The sequence below is a fragment of the Camarhynchus parvulus genome, chromosome 2 (assembly GCF_901933205.1).
Source record: "Camarhynchus parvulus chromosome 2, STF_HiC, whole genome shotgun sequence".
Taxonomy (NCBI): domain Eukaryota; kingdom Metazoa; phylum Chordata; class Aves; order Passeriformes; family Thraupidae; genus Camarhynchus; species Camarhynchus parvulus.
The window spans coordinates 22,835,529-22,862,424 of NC_044572.1; the positions used below are offsets into that span (position 1 = coordinate 22,835,529).

A 26,896-nucleotide genomic window follows, 5' to 3' on the forward strand; every position below is an offset into this window, starting at 1 on the left:
TGTTAGGGTGGAGACTGTTGCCCCATGGTCCATGTCCACACTGACATAATGATGGCTAAGGTTCTTTATCCTAGAGCAGCCTTGGGATCTTCTCAAATTGACTGGGAGATGGGGCAGGAGGAGCAGGGAGCACGCCCAGGCTGTGTTGTCATACATTGTCTTCAGATTCTGATCTGCAACTAAGTTACAAAGTATAAACTATGTTGTGCTTTTTTGAATTCTAACATGAGGGGTTCTTTCTTGAATATTCTGACTCTTTTTACCTTAAATAAATAAAAAAATCCACAGAGAAACACTAAAATAACTTTTAGTATCAAGCTGCACTAACTTTTGTGGTGTTGCATTTTGTTTTGCTTTACATTGCCAGAATCTGTGATAGCCCAAGTAATTACTGAAATTGACATGAATATTCTGATTTTCTAGATAAATCTTCCTTTTGTGTCTCCTTTTAAAAGCAGACAAGAGCTCTTGAGGTAGCTGCAAAGTGGCCGTTTATGCTGTAGGTTTTAAATGGCCAAATGTCTCATCATGATGTCTCGTTTTGTCTTACATTTTTCAGTTGAGACTGAGCAAATAATTGTGAGAAAATTTTAAAAGTAGTTTTATTTCACTAGTTAGAGTATGGAGAGTGTGTATAGCTTGGCAGCAGAATGTGGGACAACTTGGGGGAAGTACAGTTATGTATTGCCATTAAGGATCGATATGTGAAAAATGTAATGGGCAGGATGCTCATGGAGAGGTGCTTCTCTTGGAGCACACCTGGGCTGACAGGGATCTTTTTTCCAAGATCTGGAAATCAGATTTGGGATCAGGGACTCTCAGCTGTAATACTGTTGCCTCACTGAGTAGGAACGATTATTGCTGTTTTCTGGATTAAATCTTTTCCTACAAGATACCAAGTGCCTGGGCAGTTTCTGAGTGCTGCTTTAGAAGTGTTATTCCAAAGAGTAACTTCAAACACAAGAAATTATTTTCTGTAGGCCCACTCTGTTTTTGGTGTAGAAAAGCAAATCTCCCTAAAGGGAGACTGGTGTTGGAGTCTAGTGTAGCCTTTTCAGGATTTTCATCTTAGAATCAAAGCAGAGACTTTGGGGATGAATGTTCTACATGTGAAATTTTCTGGTGTGAATACCATACATATAATTCCCATTGTTTTGTCTTACTTTTTCTCCATCTAGTATTTTTTTTTTTTTTTTTTTTTTTTTATCACCTGCTCCTTGTCTTGGCCCCTCTCCTGCCATTTTTGCCAACATCTATTTTTCATTGTGGTCTTCTGAGGTACTGAGATTCCTGTGAGGTGGGAACCTCAGGGACAAAGCAGCTATTTCCTCTCTTAATTTTCATGTCTGGGGCCACCTACCATGCCCAAAGTCAGAAGTGGTGAATAGTCCAGTGAATTCCTTGAGCCTTTTATATCTGATATGAAGTTTGGAAGGATAGTAATATTTTCTTATTTATTGACTAGGGAACAATCCATACATGATGCAGGTATTTTTGTGTATTCCCTGTTATATGTGTAATAATTTATAGCTGTTACGTGTATTAAGTTGATTGGCTTATTTTAAAATCTTATTTTCCTGTAAAGAAGAATTAAAGCATAAATGAGGATTCCATACCTCTGTTCCTCATAGTTATGGGATCTGCTGGCAAAAATACCTTATCTGAAAGAGATAAGTGTGGTTCCATTGCCCTACTTTTAAAAGCCAGATAGTTTTGGAAATAGTTTATCCCTCAGAAAATTTTGCCTTGAATGTAGTTTGTGGTGGGAGAAGCACAAAATCATGGCAGTAACTCCTGAAGGGGAAAGTAAACTTCAAGCATTGACATACCTTAATGTTTGCTTACATGATTGCTTGTTTGAAAGAAACAACAATTAAAACTGCTTAATGACTTATGCAGTTGGGTAGACAGAGGTTTCTTTAAATGCACAGTATATTCATACTGAGAGTTTCTTCTTCTTGGCTGCATTTTATAAATCATAGTTGTCATCTTGTCTGTGACAAAACAAGGTGTCACTTGTATTGTGTCTACATACATACATTTGAGGTCAGTACTTTTAATAGTTAAGGTGCCGTTGAATATCACATCTTCATGTAGCACCAGTTTTTGACTGTGGAGGCATTTACAGCATCTCAATGAGTGTCACACTGGGCTACACTGTTATACCTACAGCATTGCATAGCTAGGGAGGGCTAATGAATCATAGATATTGACTTCCTATATGTAATGATTTGTTTCACTTTGTTTTTTATTCTGATAACCGTACCTAAATTAGATATGAAAAAAAAAATACAGTTTTGAGGCTGCACTGGAAAAAGAAATAGTTTCCATAACTTTGTGGATTGTCATCTTCATTGGGGTGACTAGGGTTGTTCTGTGTGTAAAAGAAGGGTTAGTAAAAGAATAGTGCCCATCTGAAGAACCTATGGATTATGTAGATGGAACAAATGAAATGGGGTGAAAAGAAAAGTCTGGTCATAGAGGCGGCAGAATGTACTTAGAGGGAAAGTCTCGCTATTCCAGGGGATCACTCAGGAGCATCCAAAATATTCTGAAAATGAACCAGTGTTCTTTATGATAAATATTGTGCTTTAACTGGAAAATGGTCCTTAATTCTCACATGCAAAAAGAAATATGGAAATGAGAAGATGTGTTAAGCTTCTCCTGACTACCAACGAGGAGCTACCAGGTGGTAGACACTGGTTTGCAAGTCTAACACCTTCTGATGCTAAGTATTTATATGTATCCTTTGAGAAATTGAAATTTATAAGCAGCAATTATGCTATACAAAGGAAAATTATATTTAAAAGGCTGAATTAGAGTAAAAAAAATTAAATCCATAGTGTTCACAAAGGTGGTGTGGTCAAGCTGGTGGAATCTATAATCATTTTTATGCAGAGGAGGACTCCCAAAATAAGTTATGTTTCAGTTTTGCTTAGCAAATTCTTGGGGTTTTTTTGCATGATAGCACTACAGAATAAGTTGTACCCTTAGCTGGAGCACAGGAGCAGCTGGTCAGCACTTCTGCTGGCCAGGGACAAAATCTGCTCTACTGTGGTAGCTTAACCTTGCTGGTGGAGGGAAACCTAAAACCACCAGTGAGTTTGTCTTTAAGTTGGCTACAGCCAGTGCTCTAAAACCACCAGTGAGTTCATGACCTTTAGTTGGTTACAGCCAGTGCTCAGTGCTGATCCTTTAGACCTGGTCCTTTCAGATTTTACAGAACAGATTCTCAGACTGAAGTTGGCCTGTCAATGCACTCCGGCCTATCAATGGCAGAATGTAAAACAAATGCTTAAATATTGTTTCTCTTCAGTGTTTTATAGACAGGTTAGACAGCTTGGAAATGTGTACCCTGCAACAGCAGCATAAGCTCAGCTTTGCTGGCTTTAGCAATGCACAGCAGCATTTGGAGAGAATGCTTTGTTTCTGCCAAGGAAATATTGATATCAGTGTGAGAGAAGTGATGAATTAAAGCCCTTGTCAGCTCTGGCAGGAGATTTGCTGCATTTGCAGAACAGGCAGATGGGCTGGGTGAGCAGCCTCTACTTTGGCATTTGTCTGCAGTCCTGAGGCTTTTCCACAGGTGACAGCCTGTGCATCCACCAAGGTGTTTGACTTCTGAGTGGGGAGCTGGTTGGTGCTCGTCTTGGTTTTAGTAATTTGTAAGTTGGAAGGTGGCTATTATAAGATGATGATGGGGATTTTTATCCTACTCCAGTTTCAGTCAGGTGGCCTGAAGGCTAAAGTGCCTCCCTTCAAAATGTAATTACAAACTGTTACTGCTTCCAGTCAAGACAATAGTAAGACAAAGCTACACATGGAGATTTTCCAGTGGAAAAAGAAAACAGAAGCAGCATTCATGGCATTATTATCTATAGTATGTTTATAGTTGTGTATTCCAAATATTTTAATCTGCTACAGGTGTGTTGTTAACCTGAAAGGAAGGCAAGTAATGCTTTGGAGCTTTTTGACCATATCTCCTGCCCCTGTTTTCTAGATCACAGGGTTTCAAATGCTGAGAAACACTGATTACTGATTTATTTGTGTGCAAGTTGATTAAGCTACTGTATTAACAGTGCTTCTAATTTACATTATTTTAAAACATCTTTGTTGCTAGCAAGCATTGCAAGAACATGGAGATGACAGTGGGAAGTCTGTGGATACATGTCAGTGCATGAGAGTTGTTTTAAGGAAAAGAAACCAATTAGTTTTACAAGAAGACTAATTAAAAACTCTTTGTGCTGCAGCTGTTTATCTTTTCTCTCTCTGAAGTAACAGACCAAAATTACATAATTGTCTTAATTTAAGCCTAAAAAAAGAATTATCATTTGGAAAGAAGGGGGATTTTTCCTTTTCTCAAGGAAGTTATAACTTGGTGAAGTTCTAGTCTTGGAGAAATCACTTTAGTGAGAAGAAAGGCAAACCCTTGTAAGGCCTGGTTTGTGACAGTAGTGATGTCCTTCGTTAGAGTTGAGGTGGTATATGATCATTTGGCCAGATGGCACAGTGCAGGAAACATACTTTAAATTTTTAATGTAGAAAAGAAATCTTTCATCTACTGTTACGGTGGATCATAAAAAAAAAATTCCAAACTCCACAAGATATAGTCATCCAGTATTTCTATAAACAATTGGGGAAAGTCAGATTTCGAGGCACGAAAGTCATCGAAAATGGCAAAGAATAATTTATTTGAGAAGTTTTTGGAGATGCTTTGCTTTAGGAAGGAAGACTCCTGATTTATTGGTAATTTCTTTTTTTTTAATATTAACTATTTTAGGATAACAAGTTTTCAAAAATTATTATAGATTATTACATATTAAATTGTTAATATATGGAATATTAAATTGTTTTTATATTAACAGGTCAATTGACAGCAAATTAACACTGTCTATCCTTAAACATATGCAAATGTCATGGATAAAGTACAATTTAGGGAGTCTCTTTGGTCTGCTTGCATCATACTTCCTAACTTTTCTGTGTAGCCTGAAAGCTGAAACTATTACTTTTCTTTCCAAGTAAAAAGTCAAGTCTCTTAAGGGTGAAAACAGAAACGGAGGCCTCAAACACAACCCTTCACCAACTGTGTAATTTAAAAAAATGTCATATGTATTGAAATGAAAACCAGAAATGTGCATGACTGGAGTATCTAAAGGTGCTGTTCTGCTCAGTTAGTTCTTTTGAACAAACCATAGCACGTTTTGAGAGCTCAAGCAGCAAGTGGCAGTCTTTGGAGCTTGGCAGAGTCGTACTTCACAGTAACAAAGAATTGAACTTCTGTGCTTTAGTGTGCCATTAGGCTGCAGTCTCACGTTTCAGTGCCTGGGAATTGATTTACTGATTTGATTTCCTGAGACATATGGTGATAATAATAATAACACTGTATAAGCATTATTTAAAAATACCATAATATACCGGTATTGAATCTTTGGAAAGCCAGCACCAGCCAGTGCACATACAAACTACCATCATTTATTTTAGTTTAGTCTCATCCAATTTTGAACAAATGGAAATCAATACTGCTTGTGGATATCTGTGGCTAGATTGAGAGAGAAGTGGCATTGTTGCCAAGAACACATTGTACAAGAAAACACAAATGTATGAATTTATGTATGTCCCTCTTTGGCCTTCCTTTTCCAGGATCTTTCAGTACATTGTACAAAGATAGGCTTTTTATTGTTATTATTGTGATGTGGGTGTGCCCTATGTAAAATGCATGTGTTGTTTTTGATTTTAACATAGAAATAGAAAGTGAATGCTTATAAAGTTCAGTGCCTTTTTTGATGCTGGCTGGTGCATGGAATGATATTGACTTTCATCATGTTGGAGTCAACAAATGATGTTTTTTCTTTTCAGATATGTGTCACAAAGATGTCTACACGGAACTGCCAGGGAATGGATTCAGTGATCAAACCTCTGGATACAATTCCTGAGGATAAAAAAGTTCGGGTTCAGAGGACACAGAGTAGTTTCGATCCATTTGAGAAGCCAACTAATCAAGTGAAGAGGGTTCACTCAGAGAACAACGCTTGCATTAACTTCAAAACTTCATCTGCAGGGAAGGAATCACCTAAAGTCAGGCGGCACTCCAGCCCCAGCTCTGTAAGTGCACAGTCCTGATACCCCTGCGTGTGCCAAATGGTGGAATTAGAGGCACCAGATAAATGTTTTCTTGCTTAAGAAGGGGTTGTTTACATGGAAGCAACAAAGAAAAAGGTCATAGCTGCTTTTAAATGTGTTTCTCCATATATATTTGTAGTGTTATTAATAAAATAGGATCAGAAAATAAAACTTGAAAAATAATATGATTTATGAAATTCCTTTCAGATGTTATTTAGGGTGTCTTACAGGATTTCTAAGCATTTTCCTCTCCTTATCCTGGTGTGTCATTACAGCTGCTGTAATGTTTATGCAGCAAATTTGGCAGAGGATTGCTTATTTGTGAAGAAGATTTCTTTCCCATGAAGTTTAAGAAACCACATGAATTGTCTTTTTGATTTTTAGATTTTAGTTTTAGAGAAACAGATCAGATTTGATGGATTTTGTTTACATTTTATAATTCTCTTTGTAAAATCAAGTAATAAAAATAACATTCATTTCCCTGTCAGAAACTCTGTGAGAGAGAGGGAAAAGAGAAAAATAACAGAGAAGGGTTTGGCATCACATAATAGTTTTATTCTCAAGTATTTTGAAAGAAACTAGATAAATAAAATGTCATGTCTTTAATGAGTAATGCCCAGAACAGATTTCCCCCAAAAGACCTTCAAAATTATTGAAAAACTATTTCTGTTACGCTTTGGGAAGAAAAATCCATAATAATGTGACCTTTGAGTTGAAAACTACAGATCTAAGTGGAATGGATGTAACACTTCAAATCTTATTTGGTGGGAAAAAATTAAAAGGTTGGTTGCCTCTTCTTTTTTATTTTCTTTCTTTTCTTTGTTTTGCTCTATCTTCTGGAGATCTTAGGTCCTCTCTACAGAAGTTTGACTGAAGCCTGTCAGACTTCTGACAGAAATGGCAGGAGATTAATTTTCTGTAGATGAGCTGTGCTTAACCCATGTGAATTTAGCGGGTAAGATGTCACCCCTCCAGGGGACTGTCCTTTTTAGAAAAGGTTACATTTTAAAATGTAACCATCTGTAGCAAAAACAAATTTGCTTTTTTACCATCACTTGGCATTATACAGCTGCTGCCGAAGATGTCTCCAGTGTATTCCATCTGGGTCCATAACAAGAAATTCTTACTATAAAACTTTTACAATCATTAAGAATGCAAGAATCTATTTGCATTGTGTTCACTTGTTTGTGATGCCTGGTTATTTTTTGGCATGACAACTATTAATTTAAATGATATTTTTGGGAAAATCTTAAGTATTTAGTGATATTAACTTACTCCTCATCTCTGCTGTTCCTCTTAGAAACTATTACTAATTTCTGTTAAAGTTTTTGACATTCTTCTGTTAACACTGAAGGGTTTCAGCTGCTTTGTTTCCAGAATTCTGAAGCAGATTTTTTTGAAATTGTTTTTTTTGTTCTTGTTCTTTTCCAGAGGGCCGACACTCTACTGCATGCATACAATCTCCTATGATCCCAGTATTTTCTTATGTAAATGACATTAATGCTTCCTGTACTAGTATGCTGCTGCTTAGAGCCCTAGCTAAACGTATGCTTTTGGTAATCTTTGTCCACAGTGACTCACGCAGACTTGCTGGATACAGGAGGCGCAAAGGAATTTCTTGAAATACAATTCTTATTTCTCATTCTCTTATTTCTTACTTCCTGTAATTCTCTCTGATTTTTATATGTCTGTTTGGTGGACTCAGTTCTTCCTTTTGCTTGGAGGCATTGCTAGTAATTTTTGACTTTTCTTCACAAGGAAGAGCATGCGGAATAATGAAAGTGTTCATGCCAATGAAGAGGAAGGAGCAGTTCACAGCAAAAGGTGGTGTGAGCCCTCTGCGGATCAGGTCACACTTGGTCCTGCCTGGCAGACCTGAGTTCAGCCATCCGAGGCAGAGACAAGAGCAAGATGCTTTATTCCTATTCCCAAACCTGAATACATGGCTTCGGGCAGTAGATGCCCTGATGCACATTTTATTGAGTGAAACCCATGTGGTTAGTTGCAGAAATGTATCATTCTGTGGTTTTGAATTATACCTGAATTAACAAAGGGTTTAGGGCTGTCTAGCACATGCCCCTGCTACTTGCTCTTCTGATCATTACATCTTTTTCTTCCAAGTCAGCTTCATATTCTCCCTTACCGAGTTCATACTTGGTTCTCTGGAAATTCTCTTGTATAGGTTATACCAGTCTGAACAAGCATTCAGTTTCTGTAAATATTCTTGAACATGCTATGCCCTCTGGGTCATAAGGGCTGCGGCTGTGGAGTTATTTTTCAGTTTTGGCTCTGCTTTCTGTAAGCTTTATTTTAAGATAGTCTGATCGAGATATGCTGCCTTCAATTTTCTCTTTCTGTGTTTGATTAGTAGAGCAACTGAATTAGACTTCCAATTTAGTCTTTTTATTTCATAATTTGAAGTCCTCTGTAGCCATCAGGTGTGGAAATGATGTCTTACAGGAGGTACATGGCTGAGGCTTGCAGTCTCCATATCACTTCTGCTCAGGTAAAAGTCTTTTATTTGTCTCAGAAAAATAACATTTTTCAAGATGTGACCTGAAAGACCTTGTTTATAATGCCCTGGGGTGTCAGTTTCAGTTTTGATTAATCTCAGCAGCTTTATCACCTCTCTGACAGGTATCAGTTTCATTGTTTGGTAAAGATTACAAAATACTCTGCAGGTGGTGTGTTGCCCATTTTGTGTAGTCCATACCTTTGAAATGCACTGCACTTTGTGCTGAGAAAGATGAAACACACACAGAGGTTTGGGGAAGATGGAGCTCCATGATCCTCACACAGATTGTCGCTTGGAAAAGAAATCTCTTGCTTTTGAACTTGGAGTATTTTTCTGCAGTAATGCCACATCTTATTGCAACCTGGTAGAATTCCTGTTCAGTTAATTAGTGCAGTAGTGTACAGACAGAATTTAGAACTTTTTGTTTGTTTGTCTTGTACGACAAGAATTTTTTTAAAATTTTTACACTTAGAATCTTCCCACCTTCTCTACTTACTTTGAACATAAGAAAACATCTATGGGAGTGATTTCCAAACTGCTTATGCTGATTGAAATTGTATGTTATTATGAGATGAATTTTCCAGCAAAACAGAATTATTTATTTATCACAACAGAGTAGTGGATAACCTGGAGGTAGTGAAGTAGGCATTTTCCTACTTGTGCATTGCCTGTCAGCCACTGTTAGAAGGGAATTTGGCTTGACAGACCTTTTCTCTGGTCCATCCCAACACAATATATGTGTTGTGTGTGTATATATATACAATATACATATAACTATAGCTGTGCATACTTATCCATCTCTCTCTCTGTCTGTATCGATTTTTCTGAAAATCTCATGCTGAGTCTACCAAGGCAAGAAAATGCTTTTCTTTTCTCCTTAAATGAAAAAAGTTAATACTACGTAATAAACTAGACAAACCAAAACCTCACAACTGAAAACAAACATCTAGTTTTAAAAGATGGCTTGACTTTAATTATCTACAAATTTTATTTGAGATCTCTGCTCTTTAGACACATGATCAAACTCTCCAGTGCAAGGTAAAGTTTTGGTGTATTCAGAGTACACATTTTATACCCTAAAATAGTACTTTTGCACCATATACAAATAGAATATTGCAAGCTGTATAAAGTAGCCATCTGCTCAAGATTTAGTTATGTAGTGATAGACATCAGATTGTTCTCCTTGAATAGCTTAAGCTCCCTGCTGGTGAATTTAAGTGTCATGCAAAGGTATATGTTCCTACCTGTCAGTTACTTTTTAAAAACAAAATCAAGCAAAACACTATTGTTCTACTAACTCAGATAAATGTAATAGTCAAATAAATATAATATTCAAATAAAAATAATTGCAATAAGCAATGCTTTACTGCACTGACTCTGCACTCTTTTTGGGAGAGCAGCCTTTCTTCTGTTTTTGTAACTTTTATTAATTTTCAGTCCTGATACATGCAACTTTCCTCCAGAAAATACAAGCAAAAAAGCACGAATCCTATAATGATCCTACTGATCCTGTTAGCACATCTAAAATAAGTTGTGTAAGAAATCTAGCTTTAAAATAGACACTAATGTCGGGATTTTCCCTGAGAGTTAGGCATCATTTCTGTCTGCCCAAATAAACACTTGCTGCGCCAATCTTGCCTCTCTTCCTCTTCACATGTAGGCAAGCTTTTCCAGTTAGGAACCTGTAAATTACTAGAGAAACTGCATCCTTCCTGGTTGATGTGTTTTATGGAGGCAGGATAGTTTCAGAGCTCAGTGTAGAGAGTGGAGTGTTCTTTACTGGCACAAAGGAAGCGTTAATAATCCTTAACCTAAAGGATACTCTCTAGATGAAAAGGCAGATAAAATGTGGCAGTTGAGCCAGCTCCTGTGCCCTAATAGCCTGGAGAACAAGTGAAGAGCTTTAAAAACTGCACCCTTCACAGAGAGCTCTATGGTTGCTTCAGCCCAGGTTGCTCTTAATTTATGGCTGTGTGTTAAAGGGTTAGGAAGATGCAAGCAGCAGAATGGGATCAGAGAGTGGAGACCTGAGGCTGAGGCTTGGTTTGAATGCTTGAACATCTTTGTATCCCTTGAACATTGCCCTAGAAAACAGTTCCAGTTTCAAGATATGGTCAAATTGGCCTATTATTATAGGTAGGATACAACCTACAATTAGTGGGAAAACCATATCTGGTTTTGTGAAAGAAGGTTTACTCTTGTGACAAAGAAGACATAATGCTTAAAAAGTAATTATTATCTGTCAGTCTTGTGATTTAATCTCAGTTGAGCTTCTTGGCCTGTATTTTTCTTTCAAGTTTTTCTAGCAATCAATTTATTTCTTTTGAGGTGTATAACAAAGCAGATATTCACTTTTGATTTTATTTAATTTACAGAGGTACTGTGAAAATAATATTTTTCTCTTGATGGTAGTTTTATATTGAAGTTTAATATCCCTCAGTTAAAAAAAGAGAAAAGGATCTATTTAAAACTTAGACTCGGGAGTGTGGCAGTTAAGTGTGACATTCACAAGCTGTTCTGCAGTTATGAAAAATGCATGAGAACATAACCCACACAGCTTCTATAGGAATAGTCAGGTGATTTTCAGTGTAATTTTCCATTAAAGCCTTCTTTATTGCATAGATTTGGAAAAATTCTGAGAAAGTATTCATGTGGCAATGTAGTGCAAGGATTCACTCTGCAAGACCTTGTTTTAAACCTATTATCTCTCCTACAGGCTGTATCAATGAAACAGCCATTTGAAACTATGTGGCCAGAAAACACAGTTTCTTCTTATTTCTTTTTTCCTTTGTTATTTTTAATACTCTCACGTCAGTTTGAACTACTAGCTTCTTCTATTTCTGTACTCAACATTTTGGCATACTCTCTCTATCCTTGTTACTATGATCTGTATTTCCTTAACCAGAGGGGAAAAAATATCTAATCTTGGTTACTGCAAGCCATGCTGCTAAAAACGCTCACTTCTGTGCTCAGTGGTGCTCTTAGACTGATCTAGCACTGGCAAAAATGTAGGCTTATAATAAGAAAGCTACCTAATGAAAACTATTTTCAAGGAAAGTGAAAGGTGAAGGCAAACAAGTAAAATTCCCTTTGAGTTTCCTGAGGGGAAAGATCTGCATTGTTCTGTGCTCCAGATGCCCATGTGCTCTTGGGGTTAACATGATCTACCACAACCTGTGCTGACTTTCACAGTGACTTGGGACTGTTCTTCAGAGGCATGAGGACCTTTACTCTCTTTTGTCTCAGTAATTCCTTTAACTTTCCCATTTGAGTTCTTTGAAAGATTTCTCCAGAGCGTGCAAGTTCCCTTTGCAGTGTTTTCTCCAGTTGTATCAATTTCTTGCTGCCTGGTTGTTTACTGCCTCTTTAACTTTTTGCTTTTAGGTAGTTCAGTATTGGTCACATATCCATCTAGGTTTTGAGGAATTTTTCCTCAGCTTTGTATATTGGGAGTTTTCTTTTTGTAGCAAATGAGAAGCTCTAACATGGAGCAACAGACTTCTTTAAGTCTAAATAGTCCCAGTGATGTTTAGTACATAGAAGGGTTGCCAAGCACTGGAAAAGGCTGCTCAGGGAAGTGACTGAGTCACAATCCCTGGAGATATTTAAAAGATGTGTGTAGATGTGGTGCTTGGGGACATATGTGGTGGGCTTGGCAGTGTTAGGATTAGACTTGGACTTGGCGATCTTTAAAATCTTTTCAACCCTAAATAATTCTGTGATTCTCTGTTGCTGTTTTAGAGGGTTAAAAAGCAGCAAGAAGGAGCAAGAGAAACTGAAAAATAATAGCTATAGTAGTATTGTAAGGTTAGATCTTCAAAAAGAAGCTTTGAAAAAACTTACCAAAATACATGTGTTCAGCTAAAACCAGTACTCTTTTCCATTGAGAAATATTGTCTGGGTCAAACTGGGGGATTGCACCAGTTATGTAAAATACTGGGAATTTCTTGTGAGTCTGCTGCTTGTGATGTCTGTCAGTGGCTGATGCAAGCACATCTGATGTGCTCTGGATATGTCTCACTCACTATGTGTATTTCAGTCAACCACATCCCAGGCAGAGTAAGGGACTCCTGTGATTTAACAAACACAAATCTCTGTGTATATATATTCCCATGTATTTTACCAGAAGGAATAAAATACTTTAGAAGAAGAAATTGTGCTTAAAAGTGGATTTTCTAGATTTGATTTTAATATTAGCATTTAATGAAAAAGCCACCAACCTTGCTGTAACAAATAATATTTTTAAACAGAAATGGTTGAAAAGGATAAGCTAATGTGGAGAAATCTGAATAATGAAATTCATGTCTAGGAAGCTGAAAAAATACCCATATGTATGAGGGACTGTAATAATAAAGGAAAGTAGGCTGAAATGGTTATAGTTTTCAGCAGTCATGTGGAATTTCAAATTATTCTGATTCCTTTATTTAGATTCATTTAAGCTTAAAACATAGGTTTTGAAAAGTACTGCATTTTTACATTATTTGTCTTCACCTCCTTTATAATCCAGAAATAAAAAGAAGAACTGTCTGAACTTCTTAATTTCATAGGCAATTTGTAATTAAAAGTTTGAACTTGTGTATGAGATTTCATTTTTAAAAAATGGAGAAAGTTTTGCGGAAATAGTAAAGCTGTCCCTTCATTGTCTGAAGTAATTGCAATATGATGTGTTTTGACATTTCATTAAGAAGTATCACACAAAGTAAATGAATTCTGAGGCAAAATAATATATATAATAATATAAGTAATATTTTTAAAAAATAAAATCTCATGAAGTGCTTTCATCCACCATATGCCTTCAAAAATTGTAAGCCTTTAAAGATTACAAATGCAAGGAAAAATAATGTCCATTTTCACAAAGGGAGCTCTCACAGTGGAGAACTGGGCAATCCAGTGTGATGGTGCTGTGGGAGCAGAGCTGATCTGCACTGCAGAGGTGCTGTGGGCTGGGCAGGGGAAGGTGCCAGCCAGGGGTTTGGGCAGGGGGAAGGTGGCAGCCAGGGCTTTGGGCTGGGAAGGTTCCAGCCAGGGGTTTGGGCTGGGAAGGTGGCAGCCAGGGGTTTGGGCAGGGGAAGGTGCCAGCCAGGGCTTTGGGCAGGGGGAAGGTGCCAGCCAGGGCTTTGGGCAGGGGGAAGGTGGCAGCCAGGGCTTTGGGCTGGGAAGGTTCCAGCCAGGGGTTTGGGCTGGGGAAGGTGGCAGCCAGGGGTTTGGGCTGGGAAGGTGGCAGCCAGGGCTTTGGGCAGGGGGAAGGTGGCAGCCAGGGGTTTGGGCAGGGGGAAGGTGGCAGCCAGGGCTTTGGGCAGGGGAAGGTGGCAGCCAGGGGTTTGGGCTGGGAAGGTGGCAGCCAGGGGTTTGGGCTGGGAAGGTGGCAGCCAGGGGTTTGGGCAGGGGAAGGTGCCAGCCAGGGCTTTGGGCAGGGGGAAGGTGGCAGCCAGGGCTTTGGGCTGGGAAGGTGGCAGCCAGGGCTTTGGGCTGGGGAAGGTGGCAGCCAGGGGTTTGGGCAGGGGAAGGTGGCAGCCAGGGCTTTGGGCTGGGGAAGGTGGCAGCCAGGGCTTTGGGCTGGGAAGGTGGCAGCCAGGGGTTTGGGCAGGGGAAGGTGGCAGCCAGGGGTTTGGGCTGGGAAGGTGGCAGCCAGGGCTTTGGGCAGGGAAGGTGGCAGCCAGGGCTTTGGGCAGGGGGAAGGTGCCAGCCAGGGCTTTGGGCAGGGGGAAGGTGCCAGCCAGGGCTTTGGGCAGGGGAAGGTGGCAGCCAGGGGTTTGGGCTGGGAAGGTGGCAGCCAGGGGTTTGGGCTGGGAAGGTGGCAGCCAGGGCTTTGGGCTGGGAAGGTGCCAGCCAGGGCTTTGGGCAGGGGGAAGGTGCCAGCCAGGGCTTTGGGCTGTTGGGCTCGTACCCAGTGTGAGCAGACCCTGGACAAGGAGTGGGGGCTGTGTGGGCCCAGGGCTCTCCTTGTACCCTCAGGAGTGAACTGTCCTCCCAATCCAGCCAACACCAGCTTTTAGTTTTGCCTGTTCTTGGTGAGGATGCATCACTTCCAGGAGGAGAATAAGTCAAAAGTGATGACTTCCAGTCTGTGCTTCTGGCAGCTGGGCTACGGAGAAATGAGCTTGAGGTTGTAGCAATAATTATTGTTGATGATTTACTGTGTGGTAATGGATTAAAGGCATCCTGTTTCCTATCAAGATCTTAGGGCTTTACAAGTTGTTGTGACCTTTAGATTATGGTTTCCAGAGGTAGAGAATAAAAGCAAATCTCAGTGTGAAAATAGGAATGGATGTGAAACACATGTATGCACCCCATCCTTTCTCTGTCTCATTATGAGGAAGCCAACAGTGAACTATTCACTGTTAACTAGGGCAGCATTTCCACTCCAAACAAAGCTACTCACTGTGTGTTCATTGCAGCCTGCAATTTGGGAAATACTTTGCATTCCCTCTTCATTATATGCAAGACATTTAAACATCTAACCACTTATTTTCTGAAGTTTTTTAATGTTGCATTAGTCCATAATTGGATAGCTAAATCAGAAGTCTACTTGAATAAATATTTTAGTCACCTCTATTAGTGACATCTGTAATAAAATAGTGATTAAAAAAATACTAATTTTTTTTTAACCAGGCAGAATGCCTTTTTAAAGCACAGATTGGAAACCAAGACTATTACTGCCTTATCTATAATGAAGTGTTCCAAATAATGTAGCAGGAAGAAGAACTGAGAGTTTCCTTATGACAAATTTGTGTAAATCTACTAATACTTAGGAATTGGATAGCAAAATAATAATAGGTTTTTCTTTGTATTGGAGAGTGGCGAAAGGGCTCAATTTTGCAAGCATGTATATGTATGCCCTTATGCCATTGAATAGAAAGCTGGAATACTGATATCAAAAAAAAGGTGTATAGTTGCCAAAGTGCCAGATTTTTTACATAGGACAAATGAAGATTAGTTGAATAAAGAGAATGGTTGCATTTTCTGGCTAATGGTGGATAGGGTGTGGTGGACAAGTATGAGGCACCAAGTCAGCTTACCTGAGATGCCTCTGCCTATTTAAATAAAAGCAATTTTTAGGGTCAGTTGATTTAAAACTTTCAACCTTGGCTTAGCAAGAATTTACACACAGACATCCCCTGTACTGTAGTGTCTGTTTCCTTTCAAAAAGCTGATACATGGATACTTTTTGTAAATCAGACATAGGATCCCAAAAGTGAGGGTAGCATGTGTACAGCTGCACGTGGCTCATCCCAGCTGAATTCAACCTCAGCCATGCTGGATTTGCTTGTCTGCTTTTCTCTGTAGCATTTAGCAAGAGTGTTGTCAAATCAGTCACTGTGTGTGATTTGAGTATTAGTCCTGACTCTCCCAACTTTCTCTATGATCTTTTGGTTGGTTTAGGACAGGCAGGATATCTGAGCGCTGCAGACTAAAACATATGTAGGTGCTGCTAAGGGCAGCTGCAGGTCAGTTTTTTGCAGTGTTCATCTAATCTTGGAGAAATAAAATTCTGTTTCCTTCCAGACAACTAGAAAATGGGGAAATGTGGGAAAAGAGGATGAATTTCAAAAAAGACAAACATTTTCTCAGAATTTCAGAATGGAGAGTTTTAATGTCAGGTGAATTTCTGTTTTTGCAGAGTTGATTTATTCTCTGTTAGGACTGTGTAAAGGGGGGGGCCAAGTATCAGTCTATCACAAAGGCCAGCTGGGCTGTCTGGCCCTTTGAGCAAGAATCATTCCTTAGCTTGGTTCAGTTTTTGACTCCTCACTTAGGCTGCAAATATTAAGGATACAGGACTTTTATCAACTATATAAAATGTACATTAAACTATGATATGTTTATATCCACATCTGAAGACTCTGACCATAATTCAGAAGATGACATCATCAAAGATGCTTTCCTGTGGCATTTTGACCACTCTGAACAATGAGTGATTTAATGGGACATTGCTTCTTAGAGTAATGTTTTTGATGGGCTTTAGTCTAAAAAAGTAAGAAAAAAATTATTAAACAGCTTTACTACTCTGATTTTGTAGGGCAGATTAATGATGATGTTTAGATCTCTAAACATAGACAAGAATGCTTTAGTTGTTAATGGTCTATTTTCCCCTATGAAGTGATATATGTGAAAAATAAAACAGAGCCATCTCTTTGATTAAGAACTAAAATCTTTTTGATAGATCCAGTGTTGTAACTGTATGGTTGATATTAGCAACTACCATCTGGGTTGTTGAATAAATATTCATGGTTTTTTCCTTATTAATTTTTTTTTGTTGGTTACTGAAAACCAGCATGTCTTTGAGCCTTGATAATGATATTTGGTCTCTAAAGGTTGAGTCAAAGCAGTTAATGTTATGGGTGCAATGCTGAAAGGTCTTCTTTTTTTGTTTTGTTTAGCCTACAAGCCCTAAGTTTGGAAAAGCAGACTCATATGAAAAACTGGAAAAACTAGGGGAAGGGTCCTATGCTACAGTATACAAAGGAAAAAGCAAGTAAGTGGTCTTTTCTTTCCATTTAATTTTGTGTGTAAATAAAGATAAGCAGAAAGTATCAACTGATGTTGCTGATCATGTACATAGATTCCTGTGAATCAAAATGCTACTGACTGCCATGTGCTCTAGTGAAAGGGGCTGAGACCATATTGCATACACCAAAACAAGATGAGGTTCTTGTTAATTTGATTTTTTTTTTGCACTTCAATGTCGTACTACTTCTTTGGTATCCATACCAAATTCATTCCTAGGGGTAAAAGCCAAATATGCTGTCAGGTAGGCTTTTTTGATGGTTTGAGAACAATGCTGTATATATGTAATAAGTTGTTCATTTTCATTTGTCATTATTAAAAAACGTTAATAAAACAGCATGAAGGGAATGAATGGAATTTTGGACTACTCTAGGTTTAGTTTGCTTACAATACTTTATTTACAATTGTTGCAACTACTCTACCTCAAAATAATCTACTTTGTACATGTCACATATTTTTTCAGCCACTTTAATGTTATTCATTGCAGCTTTTTTATCCCCAAATGCCCTAAGTGCTTTTATATTGCATAAAATAACTCAGTAAACACACTTAAAATATACTTCTTCAGCCAGTGCTTCCATTCAGAGCTATCCATTGTGAAGCAGAGTGTCTTGTGCCATTTGACATATTTAATGAAGTTTTCATAGTCAGATTTCCAATAATAACATAGGAGTTGTGATTTGGTACTTGTGATACCTTTATTTAAAAACTTTGGCTTGTCAATGATGCATGAGACAACACTGCCATTCCAGCAGAGAATACCATGATGGTCATGGGACAGAATAACTGCTTAAGAAAATATGTCCTAACATTTTCCAGGTTCATTAACTTGGTTTGGTATTGAAAATTATCTTTTTTCATTGAATATTTGTAATAAATCAAAATTACGGTTCCCTCATCTCTCAGTAGCTTGCTTAGGTATCGACAGGCATAATGACAGCTGATAGGAATAAAACCATGTTCTAAATGTAGAAGAAATATTCACGCTTCTGCCATACCACTGCAGGTATTGTCTTTCACTGGCAGCCTTCTTCAAGGAAAGGCTATTGCTTTGTGCTGCCAATGGCTCAGTTATGCATTACCATAAGTTCCAGACATTATACATGTGTAAGCTTTTTATTGGGGTCTATGTAATATGAGAAAACAGTATAGATTTCAGCTTGTGCCTAATTACTAAAATCTTTTAGTAAAATCATAGTGAGTATCTGATGACAGTCAGTCCATATGTCTCAGCTTTCAGTAAGACTGAACTAAGGCAACAGAGTCACTGGATGTCCCATCAGTCAGTGGAACAGACTGAAATTTAAAAACAAAGCAAAACCCTTCCCTGAAGCTATTGCATTAATAGTGAACATGTTATGAAATGTAGATTGGTTATAAATACTCATTTTAGTAGAGTTGCCTGCAAATCTGAAAGATATACTTCAATGATTTTAATGGTACTTGAATAATAAATTGGAATTACTGGGCACACTGCATTCTCTATTACAAACAGCTTGCTCTGAATAAGTAGTGAGAATTACAACAATTATGTATGACTTTGTCCTGTGGCCTTGTAACATCCTCTGCAAGATCTTTAAAATGTGTTCTGACAAAAAGTATGTGTAACTGGAGTGTGGATGAGAATTCATATGCAGAGAGTATTTTTACTGTTATGGTAGTATTCTTTCACCTGTTTGCATTTGACTTTTTCTTTCCCTGCTGAGAATTGAATAATTTCCATATTATGCAGCACTATTGAGATTCAGCACCTCCAGCCCAGGCTTCTGTTTCTTGAACTATAGAGACAGTTGAATTACTTCACAGCAGGAAGAGGTTGTACTTTAAGAACTTGGGATACACTACAGGTGTTATCTGCTATTTCAAAAGGACTTGTTTGTTGGGGTAATGTAGCCCTGTTACCTCTTCTGTCCCCTGAGAAGGTAAGGAATCTCTGACCCACATGGTATTCCCACAGAAGGAGGAGCATCACTGCTGTGACAGACTTGGGGAATGTAGGTGAGCAGGTCTGGGGTGAAAGCATGAATGCATTGGCTCTGGCCCATCCCTGCAGTGATTAAAAGATGTGGCATTTAGGGACATGTTTTAGTGATGGGCTTGGCAGTGCTGGGTTAATGGTTGGACTCGGAGGTCTTTTCCAGCCTGAACAATTCCATGGTTCTATGGCTGAGACCTGGACCTGGCTGCTGCTTTTCAGGCAGCCTTACTCTGACCGTTTATAGCTTTATCTTAAAATGATACAGGAAAAGAGAGATTTTTTTTTTTTCTAGACTGATATGGGTATGTAGGGTGAGACTGTGGTATGCATCACTGTGTTTCCTTGCCTACAGACTCAGTGGGAATACAAATGAGCAAAAGAGGTCTGTTTATTTTGGTATGTGCCCAGTTTGACTGCTGAAGGATTAAGCTCTCATGACACAACGCAGAATGCAGACACATGATGGAAAAGCTGGAGCTGGTAACAAACAACAAGTGGATTTTGCTCAAAATGTTTGAGAATCCCTAATAACCAACTTTAATGCTTGGTTTCTTTGTTTTGCCAAAATGTTTCCGCGATATTTCTTTAACTGTAGTTAAAGTTGGAACATTTAAGATTGTATTGAGCCATTTTAAACTATGCTTTATACTCACAATTATTTTGCTCAGTATTTGTCACCAGCTGCATGTGGCAACTAGTAGAGTTTGGGGTTTTTTATGCATTTCCTGAGATACATTTCAGCTTTTAAAATTATTTCCCCTGCTGATCATAATGATGGAATAAAACATTATTTACTTTAACGTACTATTCGGAGAATCTAAAAGATGCATACCTGCCTGAAAAGACAAAATCAGCCATTCCCTTCCTAATTTAAAGTGATATGTACAGTAGCTTGCTTTCGGAACAATCCTGGCTTTTTGCACCTTGGAGCAGGATAAATGGTACCAAGCCCTTGTCTTCCTATAAAACCCATTGCTTTTCTATCTTTTTGAGCATCTGTTGTTGTATTCCAGGAAAGTGAAATGAAATGGGCTAATTCCTTTTACTGGATGATGGATTTCTCTTTCTGTAGTCAGATAAAAATGAATCCCTGGGGTGAAGAAGCAGCAGAGTGAAGAGGACTGTGTTATTGAGGGAAGTGAAGCAGTATTCTCTTAGGCTGGGCTTTTTTGTTTATAGGAGAAACAGCCAAGCAGTCATGTTTTTCTGGCTGACAGTTGCATCAATAGGTAAATCTATTTGATTTCATGTGTTGCACATCAGACGTGTGTAATGAAACTCATCTTGGCATGTTCATTTTCTATTTCCATTCAGGCTAGATTCTAATTTTTTACTCGGTTGTATAAAACCACAAGAGGCTGCTTACTGCACAAAATTCAGATGACTTTGAAGGGATTTATTTTAATGTAAAATTTTTGAGAAGTGGGCTGAGTAATTTACTGATAACACTGTAAAACATGATGCAAGTTCCATTGACTCTGTATTTGATTAACACCTTGGACATTTGCCATGCAGTAGGTGCAAAGCAATGGGTGGCCTTTGAATTCCTGTATCATTTCACTGTGTGGTTGAGCTGAGGAAGTGCTACCTGTCTGTGTATTGACATGTGTGTCTTCCTGCTGCCTCTTGAGCTTGTTTATAAATTTACCTGAACATACAGCAGTGAGATCTGGCTTGATCTGTGGCACAGAAGTGTTGATGTGAGTTGAGAGTCTGGAGATGAAACTGGTGACAGCACAAGGGACCTGCTGCCAACCAGAGCCCCGTGCAAAGCAGTGTGGAGGCCTTGCATTCCCCCGCTGGGAACCCTGCATATTGCACTTAAGGGAAAAACCTGTGCTTTTGGCAATTTTTTGTGTTGGCGTGCTTTCCAGCCTCTCCCACTGTGTTCAGTTGGCCTTCAAAGCAAAGAATTAAAAAAGATTCCCTCAGTTAAAGAGATGTGATCTGTGACTGCTGCTAGCACAGCACGTGTCTGTGTTTTGAGGGGCATGCCAGCGGCATCTCAACTGTGATCTTGATCTGCCTCTTGACTGTCCATGTGATTTTTCACTGTACCTTTACCTTTTTGGGCACCTTTACTGAATTGCATGCACTCATAGTATTGCAAAAATGTGTAGAATTTGTAACAGCTCCATCAAGATATTTTTGCCTCTTCTCCCTATCACAAAATTACATAATTTCAACTTACCCTTAGTAAAACACTTGTTTTAATGAATTCTGATCACTATCCTTTTTAACTGTTAATATGAGAGATCAGTAGAGCACAGAGCAGAGCACAGTAGAAGCTGGTACTGTCAACAGGAGCTCAAAGGCTGCTGATATAGGGCAGTCTTTCCATCCAGGCACCTCTCCCATTTCAGTTCAAAATCTGAATTTTTGTTTCCAAGGTGACCCCAGCTTGTATCCAAAGATGAAATGTATTTTTTCAGGGAGCCCAGGCATTTGATATTTATCTCCATCAAAGGCAGTACCTTTTGCTATTCAACTTAAAAGTCAGTAGGGAGTTCATGGTGCAAAGTGGAGAGTAATCATGCTCAGGCAGGCGTCATGCTCTGTACTGGCCTTGTTTCCATGCTGTGTTATTCTGGAGGCAGCAGGGAATCTTTGAATAATCAGAGGGAACTACCACTGTTTGTTATTGGCATGATGTATTGCAGTGTGTGCTATGAATATAGCTGACCATAATATTTCATAAATTTGTCTGTGGATGGCTGCTCACAAGAAAAGGGATGGCCATGTGTATTTTGATTCTTATATTTATGATGCTGAAACCTTCACTGAGGATGGCTGACAGGACTAATTGCTGCTCTGACTTGCTTTTGAAGTTGCAGAATTTCTTTTACTTGTCATGAGATCTCTTTGACTCTGATTGTCTTTTATGTTCAATCTGCTGCAAGTGCCATAAGCTTGCAATGGTCAAGCTGCCATTTTTTAGTCATTCCCCAAGCTTTACTCCATGCCCATGTGAGGTCTTGTGTTCACAGTCTCCCTGATAATTTTCATGTTCAACAGTCCAGTTCAGAGGAAAGTTTTTATTCATGTTATGGCCAAGTTATTTAACTGATATTTCAAAATTACTCTGATTCATATTGCCTTAATGACCTAAACTTTCCTAACCTTTTCTTTATTTCTTGAAAATTGTGTGAAATTAGTGTCCTACAAATGAAATCCTCTTTTCATCTGAGGATAATAGATGGCTGGAAAAGGAATACATATTCATGGGTTACAAAAAGGCACCAACTAGGCTTTCTTCCCCCCCCATTTTTAAACTTATTTCCTTAGCTGATCTCTGTAGACAAGTTATGACATGGGATTATAAAATGTTTAAAAAAAATCTCTAGCATTGTAAATCTTTAATAAGAATAGGAACTTAAAGTTGAATTAAATAAAAACTGATGACAACTAGATGTTCAACTGAAATGCCAAACGGTGGAAAAATTATTAGAGTAAGTACTAAAATAAATTACTGGGATTCTAACTAGAAGATGACTCATTGACTATATTGTTCACTCGCTGAGTGAATTTTTCAACATTTAAAGATTGGGAAATTTTTTTCTCCACAGTTGAACATATAAAAAGAGCATCACTCTATATGTGCTGTGTTTCAACCTGCAATGCAGTTTAAGGAGGTGACTTAGTATTATTACCTCTCATAGCAGGGGACAAGACTAAAGAAAGTAAGTCTATTATATTACTTACCCAGGACTGCCCTGGAAAACTTGGTAGAAAAACTAGGATAGAATATAGTTATATTACATACATGTGTAGAGTTACTGAACAGTACCTTATTGGCCATGTATGCATGATTGGAAGGGTAGGGAGAATACTGAATTAATTTGCCAGCTGCCATTGTGCACCATTGCATTTTCCAGTTTGCTGATCAGTGGCATCTCTCAGCAGATCCCCTGTGACTGTCACTGTGAACAGTTGTAAGAGGCCTTTATTTATAAGGGATATCTCTATGTTTGTCTTACACTTCTTTCTATGAGCCCCAGTGGGGTGTTGAGAGATGTGAGGGGTGTGCAGGAGGATGTGCTCAGCCCTGCTTTGCCTGCTGCCCTTCCCAGGTGACTCCTTCCAGCAGGCACAGGTTGAGTACAGCCCCTGTGCTTGGATGAGCAGCTGGATAGTTTGAACTGATGTGAGCTGGGGCTAAACTCTTATCTTACCTGCTCCTGTTCAAGTGAAGGCTGCCACGCTCTTTGTATGAGACTGCCTTGACTCCGAAGTTCCAGTGACAGCACTAATTAATAATTTAAATCCTTCATCTCTCATGAAACCCTTTGATCCTCTGTTTTTTCAGGCCTAATAAATGTCAGCATTATGAAGTGTCTTTAATCCATTGGCTTCTACTAAGACAAGGTAACTTTTGTCTAGGATGAGGTTAAAAGATGGTGGGATTCAAAAAGAGAAATTCAGGGCCTGTGTTAGTCCCTTGCGAATTTATGTGTTTGGGCTTTAGCAGGACTGGGAGTGGCTTTTATAAACTAGAAATGTAAATCCTTTTTAGTAAGAAAAATATAATATAAACCATGTTTACACTGAACTGTCTTCTATGTTAATGATTAAAAGAAGTGTTTCCCTCAATGTGGAATTAGTTATTCGTTGCTAGAATAATCAGAGGTGACTAAACCTACAGTGAATGTGCCTCTGTCAGGTTTCTTCAAAGGAAATTTCTGGCAGAGCCTGATTTCATTAGGCCCCCATGGGCTGTTTGGAGTTTTAGGTGTCTGTTTATGACATCAATATTACTACAGAGTAGGTCTAATTAAATATTCTCAAGGTTTGATCATCAAACTTTGAGATTTTCCTGTGAATGAATATTTAACAATTGAAAGTTATTTTTCTTCATAAGAATTAGTTTCTTGAAATTTGTATCACAAATTAGAGCATCATCCCAGTATCTTCTACTGATTTTTCTTTGCAGAAGTGTTCCCAAGCTTAGTACTTGCACAAATTAAGAGCTCAACCTCAACTCTAGCCAGTGGTAAAACTCAGTATTAAATAAACAGATTGAAATCAGAATTGGCAGATTTTATGTTAATTGACTCTTTTAAACATGTATATTTAGAACATTTATGTCATCTAAATATATCTGAAGAACTTGAGAAAATAGTGTTATTGTACTCTTTTGTTCTTTTTGTGGCATCATCAGCATTATCCCCAGTGAAGCCAATTAAATCATCAGTTGCTTTGTATTCATCAGTATTATATGTTCTTAATGATGCATTAAAGCATTAAATAATTTCCAATTTTCTCTACTTTCTCATAAATGGTCATTTTAAATAAATGTATTTATTTCAGTAGTGCTGATATATGCTGGTTTAGAAAATGCAGAATGATACTTTATATTAGCATTTTTTGTAATGTCTGGCTCATTTGTATTTTTTATAATATGCAGACTTTTACTTTGTGCTGCATAAAGCAATTTGGACTAATTTTTCTTTTGCCTACATTGCATATATAATCAGAAAGTTGTTAGAAAAATTATATAATGTTAAAGTGAGGAATTTCCATAAATTGGAAAGCTGTTCATCAGCTGCAGGTGTTTTGCCTGGACTAAAGTAGTTTTGTGTGATAATTAGAGAGGCTTTAGACTTCTGTACTTTCTCTGAAGGTGTTTCAATGAGAAAGAGAAAGTGAGTTAGCTTAGGAGGCTTAGAAAATAGGAATTCTTTAGTCAATATTGTCCTTAATAGAAGCTAATGAGGCAGTTGACAGGCTGGGCATAAGATGGTAAGTGTAATCTTTGACACAGTGAAGTGTATTGTTTTGAGAAGGTGTGAAATTGTTTGCTTTGGACAGTGAGTAATAGAGGTGGTTTAATGAATCCTGGATGTTAAAAGAGTCAGTGGTGTTGTCTTTTCACTGTCTAAAAGGCAGTCTGCTAGTCAGTTTCTTACTTGGATTTGAAAATAATGAAGATACTGAGCATGCTTTGAAAGTTATGGAAGACAAATGAAAAGCAATATCTGGAAGGAGTTCTGCTAACCTTATCTGATCACTTCTGAAGTCTGCAAAGACAGGTATTGATAGGTTGCAGAGGTAATTTTACCCAGGTTTCCTTTTTTCAGTGTTGTTTCTAAGGAAATTACCATATTATTTTGACATGGCATTACAAGTTTCAGGGTGCAATTTCATGACATAGCTGGCTTGATCCCATGACACATTGCTTCTCAAAAGGTGGACTCAGTTCTTATGTATTTTTTAGTGTTTTTTCTTTTTTTTTAATGCCTTTATAATTTTAAAAGAATATTATTTAACTCTTTTTTGAAGGGGCCTGTCTTCTCCTATTTAAGCTCTCTAAGCAGTCTCATTGTAAAGTCCAGCAGAAATGAGAGCAAATACAAGGCAGTGTCAGGAGTGTGTGGCAGGGATTAAGCAGGAGAAACCTATACTGTGAGGCAGCCCTTAGCTCATCATTTCAGCATCATCTAACTGCACCCTGAGATTGCATCAGTGGGAGGATAATTAAAGGATGTGAATAAACATCCTATCTCTTTAATTGATACTTCATGATTTCTCACATCTCCAGTTTTATATGCTTCTGTTTATAGAAAATTAAATGGAAAAAAGAGATTTTAATGGCTGGGTAGTAAATGAGAATAAGGAGGCTGTTATATTATGGAAATTATAGATTGATATGTTGGAGATAAATTGTATTAAAGAGGAGAATGAAATCTCAGAGGAACACTACTTGAGATTAGTTTGATTATTTTGATAGTACTAAGAGTTGTCATGATATCTATCGAGATGAGGACAGATACCAATGACAAAGGGGCAATGATAACTAAAAAGAACAGCTCACCTACTGTGTTTAACTGTGAATTCTTTGAAATGAGTTCCATACTATTGCTATTCGTGTTATATATTTCTCTTCATGAACCACTGGAATGTAGAACTACAGATTAAAAAAAACATAAGCTACACAATGCTGTATGTTTTTTGTCCTTCTCTTCATATCCCTGTTTCCTTAATACCTCTTTGACCTGTTTTTTTTCATTGTATTTTACATTGCCTTCTCTGAACACAGCATCTGTCCTATTCTTTATCTGCAAAATGATCTTGCTTTTCTTAAATTCCTCCTGCAGTTATTTCATCTGTTGCAAAATATTCAAGTTTTTCAGATATCTAAGTAATATGTATACGATAGGTAGGGTGGTGGATTGACAGAGGAATTGAAAACTACATGTTTATGAACTGCATGTCTGTCATCAGTCCTGCTTTTAATATGGTTCATTCTCCTGTCTGAGCATGACACATGAAGTTACTTGAGGCAAGGCTTATCTTTTTCTGATGCCATAAATCCTGTTTGAATCCAAATTAAAAAATATGTAAGGCAATTATAAGGAGACATCCAGGAGAGTTAAGCTGATAATTTCCTTTCAACAGTGACTAGTGGCCTGAGACTTGAACTGGTGCCAGCCTGAATATTATGACTAATTGGAAGGTGATGAGTAAACCATCTTTTGATAACCAGGGTTTCTTAACTTGCTCAGAGTCATTGTGTAATGTTCTGTATAGGGCTAATGAGTTTTTGGTAATTATGAAAGAGGAATAATCAGAAGAAACAAGACAGTAGCCATCCATAACTGAAATCCTATAACTGCAAAAATTAAAAGCCTGAGGGAGAAGATTAATTCAGAGTTGGTGGTTGTTCATATCATCTTGCTTTGAAAATTTAAAACATGTTCTAAAGCCATCTCTCTTGTAGTACAGTAGAGAATTGCCTCCATGGCTGCAGGAGTGTAAAGGCTCCAATTTGTCTTTGA

At 38.1% G+C, this 26,896-nt stretch overlaps 1 protein-coding gene across 7 annotated transcripts in view; it reads left to right on the plus strand.

Moving 5' to 3' along the window:
- The window catches only part of CDK14 (cyclin dependent kinase 14), a 345,182-nt gene that overhangs the window by 77,606 nt on the left and 240,680 nt on the right, over window positions 1-26,896 (plus strand). For all 7 annotated transcript variants that reach the window (XM_030944179.1, XM_030944177.1, XM_030944182.1 and 4 more), the window contains 2 exons: window positions 5,857-6,102; window positions 17,017-17,111. In XM_030944179.1, the coding sequence (XP_030800039.1) occupies window positions 5,857-6,102; window positions 17,017-17,111 (341 nt within the window). The remainder of the gene's footprint in view (window positions 1-5,856; window positions 6,103-17,016; window positions 17,112-26,896) is intronic.